Below are 12,664 nucleotides of genomic sequence, written 5' to 3' on the forward strand. Positions count from 1 at the left end.
GGGAAGATTCCACGTGCCACAGAGCAACTAAGCTTGTGCACCACAACTACTGAGCCTGCGCTCTAGAGCCTGCAAGCCACAACTACCGAAGCCCATGCACCTAGCGCCCATGCTCTGCAACAAGAGGAGCCACCTCAATAAGAAACCCATGCACCGCAATGAGGAGTAGCCCCCACTTGCCGTAACTAGAGAAAGCCCGCACGCAGTGAAGACCCAATGCAGCCAAAAATAAATAAATAAATATACATACATATATATATATATATATACACACACATATACACACATACATAAATACATACATATATATATATATATAAAATGGTTCACAGGTTTCTAGTTTTAGGGACTGAAATAAGGCAGTGCAGTTCATTAAGATAGACACCACTGGGGCTTCCCTGGTGGCGCAGTGGTTGAGAGTCCGCCTGCCGATGCAGGGGACACGGGTTCGTGCCCCGGTCTGGGAAGATCCCACATGCCGCGGAGCGGCTGGGCCCGTGAGCCATGGCCGCTGGGCCTGCGCAGCCGGAGCCTGTGCTCCGCAACGGGAGAGGCCACAACAGTGAGAGGCCCACGTACAGCAAAAAAAAAAAAAAAAAAAAAAAAAAAAAAAAAAGATAGACACCACTGGAAGGTAATCTAATTTCGAAGACAAGATGGTGAGTTTGGTTTTGGATATGTTGAATTTTAAGTATCTTTGAGGCTTTAAGTAGTCATCTGTATTAGACATTTGTGTCTCAGAGAAGAAGTGAGGGCTGGAGATATAATTTTAAGGGTAATCGGCATATAGGAGGTAATTGATGTCATGGGTGTGAATGAGGCTGAACTGGTTGAGAATAGACAGTGACTAGGAAAGAGAGCCTAGGCAGGAGTCTTGAGGAACTCCAACATTAAACAAACAGACAAATCCTCTTCTTTGATTTATATTCCTTTCTGTGCTCCAAAACTTCAAATTTGGATTCTTACTGATACTCCTTTTTGCTGTTAGTAAGCTATACCAATTTATCTTGGTATCAACCAGAGTTTTCATCAGCAGTTCTCCATCATTTTTGGAAATTTTTAAAAGGGAATCCACAAATCCCATAGAGTTTTAACATTATTTTTCAAACTGTAGGTCATGACTCAGTAGGTCACGAAATCAGTTTAGAGGGTCCTGATTAGTACTTTAAAAATTAGATCAATAGAAGGGAAAATATCAAGAAGTACATCACATGCAGTAAGCATCTACACTTTCTTCCTTGGTGAAATTTTCCAGTCTCATGGCTCAAAATGCCATGTAATTCCCAAATTTGTATCTCTAGCCCGAGCCTCATAAATTCCATGCTCATTAAGACATCTCCACTTGAATGTCTACTAGACATTTCCAACTGAAATACGAACCCCTAAATTTCTTTCCCAAGACACTTCCACCTGCAGCTTTCCCAGGTGATGGCAATTTCATCCTACTACCTTTGGCCCTGTAGGTCTACATCCCAGGAGTCACTTTTTACTTCTCTCATTCTCTAACATACCATATCCCATCTGTCAGGAAATGCTATTAAGTACACCATCAGAATCCAACCACTTCTCATCATCCCCACCACTACCACCCTGGCCCAAATTACTACCACTTCCTCTCTCACCTGGATTAAAGCAACAGCCTTCCAACAATTCTATTTCCACTCTTACTCCTGCTATACTCAACACAGTGGTCAGAGCAATCCTTTAAAACAGGGATCAGGGCTTCCCTGGTGGCGCAGTGGTTGAGAGTCCGCCTGCCGATGCAGGGGACACGGGTTCGTGCCCCGGTCCGGGAAGATCCCACATGCCGCGGAGCGGCTGGGCCCGTGAGCCATGGCCGCTGAGCCTGCACGTCCGGAGCCTGTGCTCCGCAACGGGAGAGGCCACAACAGTGAGAGGCCCGCGTACCTCAAAAAAAAAAACCAAAGAAAAACAGGGATCAGCAAACTTTCTCTAGAAAACCAGAGACATTTAGCCTGCTTGGGCCAAGAGGTAAAATCGAGGCTATTACATAGGTGCTTATATAACAAAAGAAAAAACACGCTTGTAAAAATCATTTACTGACAAAATTCAAGGTATAATAATTGAGTACAATTCTTTTGTAACACAGGTCTACTAATGAGAAGAATGAAAGAAAATTTTTTTAATGGATACCATTTTGCTAAACTGGAGTTCAAAGCCAATGTTCCCCATCATCAAATCGACTACAAATATTTATCTGTAAAAACCATTCTTAGCTGATGGCCACACAAACAGGCAGTGGGATGGATGTACCCTGTGGGTTGTTGTTTGCTGACATCTGTTTAAAATATAATCAGATTGTATCACTCTTATCTCAAAACCCTGTGAATTAGTTTTCTATTGTAGTGTAAAAACTACCACACATTCAGCAGGTTAAAACAATACCCATTTATTATTCTCAGTTCTGTAGATCAGAAGTCCAGGTGGGCTTGCCTGGGCTCTCTGCTTAGGGTCTCACAAGGCTGAAATCAAGGTGACCTCTTATAGAGAGGATCTGGGAAAGAATCTATATCTAAACTCATCCAGGATATTGAGTTTAGAACTGACAGAAGCCAGTTCCTTGCAATTGTAGGTCTGAGGTCCCCAGTTCCTTGCTGGCTGTTAGCCAGGAAGCACTCTCAGCTTCTAGAAGCTTCCTGCATTCCTTGTCATGTGTCATGTAGCTCCATCTTCAAAGTCAGCCAAATCGCATTCAAACCTCATGCTTTGAATCTCTCTGATTTCCCTTTCTGCTACCAGCTGGGAAGAACTCTCTGCTTTTAAAGGTCTGGTCTGATTGGGTTACACCCACCCAGTAATTATATCTCAAAGTCAGGGGGCTTGGGACTTTCATTACATCAGCCAAGTCCGTTCCCAGCAGTGCTTAGGTTAATGTTAGATTGAGTAACGAGGGGACCAGGATTGAGTAACCAGGGGACCAGAATGCTGGCGTGGGGGCAGGGGGAGCATCTTTAGAATTCTGCCTACTATACCCTGCAATAACTTCCTACTCAGGGTAAAAAGATAAGGCACTAAGAAAGGGTCAACTCGATTTGTGCCACCTGCTCTTCCCCAACTCCCATGCGTGTCCCATTACCTCTCTGATGGTACTTCCTACCACTCTCCCTCTGGCTTACTCTGTTCATCCACCACTAGCTGTTCATCCAACTTGCTGTTGCTTAAACATGCCAGACACTCTCCCACCTTAGGATCTCTGCCTGGAATGCTCTTCTCTCAGATATCTCTTTAGTTAACTCCTGTATCTCCAAGACTTTGCTCCACTTTCACTCTTTCAATGAGGCATATCTGATTATACTACTTAATACTACAATCTGTACTCTCGCTCCTGGCACTGCCTATTTCCCCTACCCTGTTCAATTTTTCCTTTTTTTTTACTGTATTTCTCACCTTTAACATACTATATATTTTAACTTATTTATGATGTTTATTGTCTGTCCTTCCTTGCTAGAATTAAGCTCCTCAAAGGTAAGGATCTTTGTCTATTTTTTTTCAAATGATGTATTTTTTGCTTACTAAGCACTTAGCACAGTGGCTGGCACAAAATAGATGTTCAATAAAAATTCACTGAACGAAGTTTGGGAAATTCCTGCTTCAGTTTTTTATTTACTTAACTTTTATTTTTTTGGCCACGCCGCAGCATGCAGGATCTTGGTTTCCCAACCAAGGATGGATGCCATGCACCCCGTGGTGGAAGCAGAGTCTTAACCACCGGACCACCAGGGAAGTCCCCTGTTTCAGTTTTTTATATACGTATAAAAAACTAGTATACATACTAGGTTGTGATGTAAAATATATTTCTTATTGAAGAGTGTAGTCAAGACTGTTTGAAAACTACTGGGGTTAGACTGTATGACCTCTATGGTTCTTTCCAAATATGAGCATTTATGAATTTCTATGTGCAGCTAGTAAATGTCCACTGTATCCTTTGGGATACAGCAAGGTGCACAGCCTAGTGACAACAGCAAGGCACTGATTACTGAAACATAATATTGACACCGAAAAAGCTAAATAGCATCCCTACCTGTTGTATAATAGTAGGTTAGAAAGAACTGTGGAAACAGCAAGAAGTGTTGAATGCCCCAAAATATAAAAACCTAAAGGTAACTCTTCCATCAAAAAGAGGTATAATTTGACGGGCTTCCCTGGTGGCATAGTAGTTAAGAATCCACGTACCAACACAAGGGACACGGGTTCGAGCCCTGGTCCGGGAAGATCCCACATGCCACAGAGCAGCTAAGCCTGTGTGCCACAACTACTGAGCCTGCGCTCTAGAGCCCGTGTGCCACAAATAATAAGCCAGTGTGCTGCAACTACTGAAGCCTGCGTGCCTAGAGCCCGTGCCCCACAACAGGAGGAAGCACTGCAATGAGAAGCCCGCACACTGCAAGGAAGAGTAACCCCCACTCGACGCAACTAAAGAAAGCCCGGGCGCAGCAACGAAGACCCAACGCAATACCCAACGAAGAAAATAAATAAATAAATTTATATTTTAAAAAAAGAGATATAATTTGAGAGCAAATCACAAAAGACAACGTTTTCTGCTTCAAAATTTCCCTGGTTAAAGCTTCCATTCACTTACTGAAGAAGCGAAGATGAGAAGAGAAAGATATCGCTTAAAGTCTCTGCTGTAGAAATTGTAACCTGAATGGACTTGGGGAGCAAAGACCACTTCTGAAGTATGTACGATTTCCACTCATCCACGGGCAGATCCATGCTACTTTAAATCTAAAAAATGAATAAGAAAATAAGGAATTCGGATTTCTACAAATGCACAATTCTAGAAAGTCAAGATTCCATTCAAGCATGCATGAAGCAACAAAATCAATTCTTGTGGTCTCTTCCTATAGTTGTTTACACGCTGAGGAAGCATCTATTGTTTCTCACCCCAATTCACTCAACATCCCTTCATTCAGAAATATTTATTGAAAGCTTACTTTGTTCCAGGCATCATACTAGGTACTGGTTATACAATGATGAATCAGAACTCTTACCCAGTTCAGTTTTTTCTTTTCAATCCCCAGGTCACTCCTTTAGTTCAAGCCCGCACCATTTCCTGTCCGGCATTCTTTCTGGAGTGTTATAACTAGTCTCCACACCCTCAGACCCCCCACTTCCCCATTCCAAATTCAGTCCATCTTCCACATTGAGACAGATGTCAGTACTCCGCCTTAAATTCATCAATGCTCCTCCTAGCATTTAGGGAAGTCCAGTACAAACCCTTCATTATTTGACTCTTGGCTTACTTTCTAATGCTCAAGTCTCACTTCTTCCTCTGTACCCTACTATTCTAGCTACTCAAAGCTATCCCCAGTTTGCCAGGCTATTCATCTCCCTAGGTGTTACAAAGACTGTTCATTGGCCCTACCCTCACTTGGAGTCCACCTGGCAAATTTCCAAACATTCAAGGCCCAGTTCAAATGGTACCTCCTCCGGGAAGCCTTCCCTGATTTTTCCACCTGTGATAGCACACTTTGTGTCTCTCCTGGGGCCCAAACCATGTCTACCTTGAGTTAGTGCTCCTCACAGCAGCAATTCCCTCGACAGACTGTGCTCTCCTCTGAGGGTAGGGACCAGGTCTTATTTACCTTGAGAGATCCCCACTGTGCCAAGCTCAGGGTCTGGAGCCTGCGGGAGCTCAGCTCTGGGTTGCTGAAGGAAGCAAGTCAATGCTTTGACTATATCCAGTAGCAGAGTTACTAGGGCAACAGCTCTACCACTCCTCTGGGCTACCAGTCAGTGTCTGCCCACCAAAGGCCGAGTTGGGTACGTTTCCGAGAGTTTGCTCGGAATGCTAACGTAACTCGTCCACTCCGCGCCCTTCGCTGCGTCCGCGTCACGCTTCGCGCATCACGCATCACGCTTCGCGCGCTCCGCGGTCCCGCGCCCCGCCCCCAGGCCAGGCAATCCAGCGACTAGGCCCCGGACCTGGGCTCCGGTGAGTCATGTGGGCCACCCGCCGCGCTTCGGCCAATGAGGTGGCTGCTCGGCTCCTAAACCCGCCCCCGTGCCGTGCGCGCGTCAGGAGGCCTTCGCGGTGCACGCAAGTCCTCGGGCCAATCGCTTTGGAGCGCGCGGGTTCCCTGGAGTAAAGCCAGGGCTGCGGGGGAGCGGGAGCGTTGGAGCTGTTGCGGCGGAACCATGGTGGGCCACCTGAGCGAGGGGGCCATTGCGGTGAGGAGACGCCTGCGAGCCGGGCGCGGGCCGGGGTGGCTGTGGGCCTTGGGGCTGTGCGGGGTGGAGAAGGGGGAGAGAACACGGGAGGAGGAGACAGCGGGGGCCGGGGACGAACCGCCGGGTGACTCCCTAGAATCATCACTCCTCAAAGCATTTTTCCCATCGTCTTTTAAACACGTTCATGTTTTTCCTGCTTAAGGAAATGAAACAAAATAAATTGTTGATTTTCGCCCATCTCTCTCCCGCAGCCACTCTCTTTCTCCTCCCCTTCCCCCATCCGCAGCCTAACTTTCCTAGAGTTGTCAGTTTTCAGTTCTTTTTCTCCCCTCCCATTAACCCTTCAACAGACTCCAATCAGTCACTCCCCTGATCACTATAGAAGTAACCCTGGCTGAAGTCAGCAGTGCCTCCAGGTCGTTAAATCCAACAGACACTTTTGAGAGTTAAATTTACCCGAGTTCTCAGCAGCGTTTGACTATTGAGCCTCGCTTTCTTTTGGTAACACCCTCTTCTTTCGGTTTCTGTGGCTCAGCTTGGCTTGTCTTTCCCCGTCTTATTTGGAGATCTCTCTGTAAATTTTTGTTGACTCTTCTCGCGAGACAAATTACCATCTGTATGTCAATTGCTCATAAATTTCTGTGTCCGGAGCCACCTTTACACTCAAAGACAAACCTGTATCAGCTGCGTACTTGATATCTCAAAAACATTTTAAATTCAGCATGTCCCAAAGCAAATCCATTATCTTTCTAAATTTGGGCCTCTACCGTTCCCTGTCTGGATGAATGGCACCATTATTCATTGAGTTATAACAGCCAGAAATTGTGGAATCATTCTTGCTACACATTCCGTCACCCTGGATGTCCAGTCCCTCCCCAAGTCTGGTGTGTTTTACCTCCACATATATCTCTTAAATGCATCTACTTCTCTCCATCCACACTGGCACCATTGTTTCTGCCTGGCCTTCTCACTTCTACCCAGCATAACCCTCCTCCCGCCATTCCCATCATAGCGTATTCCCACCAGTTCTTTCCTCCTTTCCAGCCTTTCCTTTTTTTTTTTTTTTTTAATTTAAATCCGGGTATATTTCATACTCCTGCCTTCCACAGGGGCTTTGAACATTCTTTAACCTGTGCCTACTGCCTGGGTGGTTCTTCATTCTCCCCTGGCTGACTAATGTAACCTTCAAGTCTCTGCTCAGTTACTTCCTCAGAGAAGCCGTCCTTGACTCCCCTTGCTAGGCTAAATCCCTTTATTTTCAGCCCCTAATTCCTGTTTGTTCACGATATTAAACTCTGCCTTTCCTCTCTGTCAAATGAGGTTAATCATACCTAGTACCTATTGCCTAAGGTTAGTGGGACGATTAAATGAGCTATTAATTTAAAGTGCTTAGTCCATGCCTGATACATAATAAATGCTCATTATATGTTACCTATTATTAATAATCACAGATGTGATCTTACATTTATATGTTGTTTATTTGATTCATATCAGTTACTTTCTGTCTCCCTCCACTGGATTGTAAATTCTTTGAGGCCTGAAATTATGTCTGTTTTTTTGCTCAACATAGTCTCCCCAATACCGGAAGGACTGCTGGCAAGTTTTAGGTGCCCAGTAAATGTTTGCTAATTGCGCGTGAGGCAGGGAAAAGAAAGGGACAGAGATGGATGGGGAAGAACAGTTGGCAGAGTTGAGTGAATATTTTAATAAATTAGAAATAACCCCGAGAAGTGATTGCAAATTGTAGTCCTTGTTTACTTTATAGCTGCTACCTTGCATCCTTAAGACAAATTAGAATTGTTCTTCACTTTCAAGGAAAGTGACTGGTATTTTTCAAGTAATTTGAGTTAGTTTTTGCCATATTCAAAATTTAGGAAACATATTTCCAGTGTTAGGTGAAGTATTACTTAGGTTTTGTTCATAAATGATAAGGAAAATTTGTGTGTGTGTGTGTTTGTGGTGATGGAGTGTAGAGTACCTTTGTCAAGTTTGTTTATCACCTAAAGCAGGTAATATCATTTTAGTTCAAAAGACATAGACCCCAAAGAGTAAGCACTAACACACAAATAGTGCATTTTCGGCAAGAGCTAACATAAAATAAGAGATTATGCGTGGAACTATTGTGGTAATTAGAACTAATAGCATTTGTATCTTGAGTAATTAGGTAATACAAAGAAAGGGGAAGGGAATGAATACTTTTGATCTTTTCCAATGTGCCAGTTACTTTATTATACTCAGTAGTTACAGTAACCCTGTAAAGTAGATTTTTATCATTAACCCCATCTTACAGATGAAGTAATTGAAGTCCAGAGAAGTTAAGTAATTTGTGCATGAGGTGAGGATTTGAACATGTGCTCTGAACCATTCCATTCTGTTGTTTTGTATTTTTTCCTTCCAGTTTTATTGAGATATAATTGACATACAACACTGTATAAGTTTAAGGTGTACAGCATAATGATTTGACTTACATACATCATGAAACAATTACCACAGTAAGTTTAGTGAATGCCCATCACCTCATATAGATACAAAATAAAAAGAAAAAAGTATTTTTTTCCTTGTGATGAGAACTCTTAGGATTTACTCTCTTAATAACTTTCATATATAACATTGTTAATTAAATTTCATATATAGCATTGTTAATTAGATTAATCATGTTGTATGTTATTTATCTTATAACTGGAAATTTGTACCTTTTGACCATGTTTGTCCGGTTCCTCCTCCCTCTACTTCCTGCCTCTGGTAACCACAAATCGGATCTCTTTTTTCTATAAGTTTGTTCATTTGTTTGTTTTTGAAGTATAATTGGCTTACAATACTGTGTAAGTTCTTGGTGCACAACATAGTAATTTGATATTTCTGTACATTACAAAATGATCACCACTGTTGCTTTGTATTTTTATTAGCAATGTTAATTTGGAAAATTTAAGTCAGTTCTGTCTTAAGTGTATATATCATGCTATATATCCCAGAAGAGTAAGTCTTATATTCACTATTTATGATGACACAAATAAATTAAAAAGAATGATAAAGTACTACATGTATTTGGTTTTAGAATCAAATAAAACAGAAAGGTGCTTGATGAAATTACTGACCTGTCTCTTCCCCCGGTTCTGTTCCTTTAAAAAAAAAAAAAAACCACCTTTACTGAAGTTCAATTTGATTTACGTATAACAAAAACTATAATACATATTGTTTACAAACTATATCAGTCTGTAATACATCAAACTATATGCAGTAATACATCAAACTATATGCAGTTTGATGAGTTTTGACAAATGTATACATCACCCCAATCTGCTCCTTTCCCATCCCCTGCCCCTACCCTAGGCAACCACTGTTCTGAGTTCTGGTTTCTATCACTATAGGTTAGTTTTGACTGTTCTAAAACTTCATATAAATGGAATCAAATAATATGTACCCTTTGTGTCTGGCTTCTTTCAGCAAAATGATTTTTGAGATTTATCCATGTTGTTTCAGTAGTTTGCACCTTTTTATTGCCCAGTAGTATTCCATGGTATGAATAAACAATTGTTTATTTACCTGTTGAACATTTGGGTTATTTTCCTTTTTGGCTATTATGAATGAAGATGTAAGGAACTTTTATGTACAAGTCTTCTTATGGAAATATATTTTAATTCCTCTGAGATAAATATTGGGGAGTGCAGTTGCTGGGTCATGTGATAACTGAACATTTAACTTTATAAGAAATTGCTAAACTATTTCCAAAGTGTTTATGAGAATTCTGTTTGCTCCATTTCCTCACGAACACTTAGTTTTGTCAGTCTTTTTAGGTTTACCTATTCTAGTGAATGTGTAGTGGTATCTCACTGTGATTTTAATTTGATTTTCGCTGATGACTAATGATCTTGAGCATCTTTTCATGTGCTTATTGGCTGTTTATATTCCTTCTTTTGGGAAGTGTATGTTAATATCTTTTGCCTGTTTAAAAAATTGGGACATGTTCTTATTAGTTAGTTGTAAGAATTCTTTATTTAATCTGGACACGTCTTTTGTTAGATGAAAGCATTATATATATCTTCTCCCAATCAGGCTTTTCATTCTTTTAATGCTGTTTTTTGTTTTTAATAAATTTATTTTATTTATTTATTTTCAGCTGCATTGGGTCTTCGTTGCTGTGCACAGGTTTCTCTAGCTGCGGCGAGCGGGGGCTATGCTACTCTTCTTTGCGGTGCGTGGGCTTCTCATCACAGTGGCTTATCTTGTTGCAGAGCACGGGCTCTGGGCGCGCAGGCTTCAGCAGTTGTGACACATGGGCTCAGTAGTTGTGGCTCGCGGGCTCTAGAGCACGGGCTCAGTAATTGTGGCACACGGGCTTAGTTGCTCCGCAGCATGTGGGATCTTCCCGGACCAGGGCTTTAACCCGTGTCCCCTGCATTGGCAGGCGTATTCTTAACCACCAGGCCACCAGGGAAACTCAATGGTGTTTATTTATTTATTTATTTATTTATTTATTTTTTGCGGTACGCGGGCCTCTCACTGTTGTGGCCTCTCCTGTTGTGGAGCACAGGCTCTGGATGCGCAGGCTCAGCGGCCATGGCTCACGGGCCCAGCAGCTCCACGGCATGTGGGATCTTCCCGGACCGGGGCACGAACCCATGTCCCCTGCATCGGCAGGCGGACTCTCAACCACTGTACCACCAGGGAAGCCCCAGTGGTGTTCTTTTAAAAGAGCAGTTTTAAATTTTGATGTTCAGTTGGGTTTGTTTTGTTTTGTTTTTCCTTTTCTGAATTGTATTTTTCTGTCCCCAAAAATCTTTGTCTCCCTCAAGGTTACAAATCTTTTGTCCTGTGTTTTCTTCTAGAAGTTTTATAGTTTTAGTTTACATTCAGGTCTGTAATCCATTTCAAGTTTGCCTTTTTATGTATGGTGTATAGATCATTCTTTCCATTGCAGATATTCAGTTGTTTCAGCCCCGTTTGTTATAAAGACTATAATGTTCCATTGAATTGTGTTGTCACCTTTGATAGAATTTATATACATGTGGGTCTATATCTAGAATGCCTATTCTGCCACTGCTCCATATGTCAGTACTTACACCAGTACCACATTGTCTTCATAACTGTAGTTATATAGTAAGTCTTGAAATTGGGTAGTATAAATTCTCCAGCTTCATTCTTTTTCAAAATTGTTTTACTGAATCTAGGTTCTCTGTATTTTCATATATATTTTAGAATCAGCTTGTCAATTTCTAATAAAGCCTGATGGGATTTTGATTGATAGTACATTACATTTATAGATCAATTTGGGATCAGTTGACTTCTTACAGACATTGAATCTTTCAAACCATGGACATGCTATATCTCTCATTTACTTAGGTTTTCTTTAATTTCTCTCAGTGTTTTGTAGTTTTCAGTATGCAAGTCTTGCATATGTATTGTTAGACTTAGGTTTTTTTTAATGGTATTTTTTAAAATTTCATTTTCCAGTTGTTAATTGGCAGTATATAAAAATACAGTTGTGGCTTCCCTGGTGGCGCAGTGGTTGAGAGTCTGCCTGCCGATGCAGGAAACACCGGTTCGTGCCCCGGTCCAGGAAGATCCCACATGCCGCGGAGAGGCTGGGCCTGTGAGCCATGGCCGCTGAGCCTGCGCGTCCGGAGCCTGTGCTCCGCAACGGGAGAGGCCACAACAGCGATTGGGAGTCCGCCTGCCGATGCAGGGAACGTGGGTTCGTGCCCCGGTCCGGGAAGATCCCACATGCCGTGGAGCGGCTGGGCCCGTGAGCCATGGCCGCTGAGCCTGCGCGTCCAGAGCCTGTGCTCCACAACGGGAGAGGCCACAACAGTGAGAGGCCTGTGTACCACAAAAAAAAAAAACCAGTTGATTTTTGCATATTAACCTTGTATCCTGAAAACTCGGTAAATTGACTTAGTAGTTTTTTGTAGATGCCTTAGGATTTTCTACATACGTGACTACATATAAAGACAGTTTTATTATTTCCTTTTCAATCTTTATGCCTTTATTTCTTTTTTAAAATATATATATATATATATATATTTTTTTTTTCTTTTATGGTACGCGGGCCTCTCACTGCTGTGGCGTCTCCCGCTGCTGAGCACAGGCTCCGGACGCGCAGGCTCAGCGGCCATGGCCCACAGGCCCAGCCGCCCCGCGGCACGTGGGATCCCCCCGGACCGGGGCACGAACCCGTGTCCCCCGCATCAGCAGGCGGACTCCCAACCACTGCGCCACCAGGGAAGCCCCTAAAATATATTTAAAAAAAATATTTATTTATCTATTTATTTAGGCTGTGCCAGGCCTTAGTTGTGGCACATGGGATCTTCATTGTGGTATGTGGACTCTTAGTTGCGGCATGTGGGCTCTTAGTTGTGGCATGCAGGTGGGATCTAGTTCCCCAACCAGGGATCAAACCCGGGCCCCCTTCATTGGGAGCTCAGAATCTTACCCACTGGACCACCAGGGAAGTCCCTATGCCCTTATTTCTTTT

At 42.7% G+C, this 12,664-nt stretch overlaps 2 protein-coding genes across 7 annotated transcripts in view; one reads left to right on the forward strand and one right to left on the reverse strand.

The window, feature by feature from the left end:
- SMYD4 (SET and MYND domain containing 4) overlaps nucleotides 1–6,734 on the reverse strand; it is a 40,302-nt gene extending 33,568 nt beyond the window's left edge. For 3 of the 6 annotated variants that reach the window (XM_081219004.1, XM_081219003.1, XM_081218999.1), the window contains exons 1-2: nucleotides 6,649–6,734; nucleotides 4,601–4,746 (exon numbers count right to left, since the gene is read on the reverse strand). In XM_081219004.1, coding sequence (XP_081075130.1) covers nucleotides 4,601–4,734 — 134 coding nt within the window. In that variant the 5' untranslated portion in view covers nucleotides 4,735–4,746; nucleotides 6,649–6,734. The other 3 variants (XM_081219000.1, XM_081219001.1, XM_081219002.1) reach the window with 3 other exon arrangements.
- Nucleotides 6,035–12,664, forward strand: part of RPA1 (replication protein A1) — a 53,732-nt gene continuing 47,102 nt past the window's right edge. Inside the window, exon 1 of the mRNA XM_081219006.1 lies at nucleotides 6,035–6,192. Coding sequence (XP_081075132.1) covers nucleotides 6,160–6,192 — 33 coding nt within the window. The 5' untranslated portion in view covers nucleotides 6,035–6,159. The remainder of the gene's footprint in view (nucleotides 6,193–12,664) is intronic.

This window comes from Mesoplodon bidens (genome assembly GCF_964165515.1).
Source record: "Mesoplodon bidens genome assembly, chromosome: 19".
In the NCBI taxonomy this organism is placed as follows: Eukaryota; Metazoa; Chordata; class Mammalia; order Artiodactyla; family Ziphiidae; genus Mesoplodon; species Mesoplodon bidens.